The 411-nt window shown below is 41.8% G+C and overlaps 1 protein-coding gene across 1 annotated transcript in view; it reads left to right on the forward strand.

Moving 5' to 3' along the window:
* Positions 1-405, forward strand: part of TAF9 (TAF9 RNA polymerase II, TATA box binding protein (TBP)-associated factor, 32kDa) — a gene marked incomplete at its 3' end in the record, with an annotated part of 4,548 nt that extends 4,143 nt beyond the window's left edge. Inside the window, exon 3 of the mRNA XM_008575647.1 lies at positions 6-405. Coding sequence (XP_008573869.1) covers positions 23-405 — 383 coding nt within the window. The remainder of the gene's footprint in view (positions 1-5) is intronic.
* Between the last annotated feature and the right edge of the window lie 6 nt (positions 406-411).

The raw sequence follows: 411 nt of genomic DNA on the forward strand, positions 1-411 counted from the left end.
TAAAGTCTGATCACCGGATATCATGGAGTCTGGCAAGATGGCATCTCCCAAGAGCATGCCGAAAGATGCACAGATGATGGCACAAATCCTGAAGGATATGGGGATTACAGAATATGAGCCAAGAGTAATAAATCAGATGTTGGAGTTTGCCTTCCGATATGTGACCACAATTCTAGATGATGCAAAAATTTATTCAAGCCACGCTAAGAAAGCTACTGTTGATGCAGATGATGTGCGATTGGCAATTCAGTGTCGTGCAGACCAGTCTTTTACCTCTCCTCCCCCAAGAGATTTTTTATTAGATATTGCAAGGCAAAGAAATCAAACCCCTTTGCCATTGATCAAGCCATATTCAGGTCCTAGATTGCCACCTGATAGATATTGCTTAACAGCCCCAAATTATAGGCTTAA

The sequence above is a fragment of the Galeopterus variegatus genome, unplaced genomic scaffold (assembly GCF_000696425.1).
Source record: "Galeopterus variegatus unplaced genomic scaffold, G_variegatus-3.0.2 Scaffold1221, whole genome shotgun sequence".
Classification (NCBI taxonomy): Eukaryota; Metazoa; Chordata; class Mammalia; order Dermoptera; family Cynocephalidae; genus Galeopterus; species Galeopterus variegatus.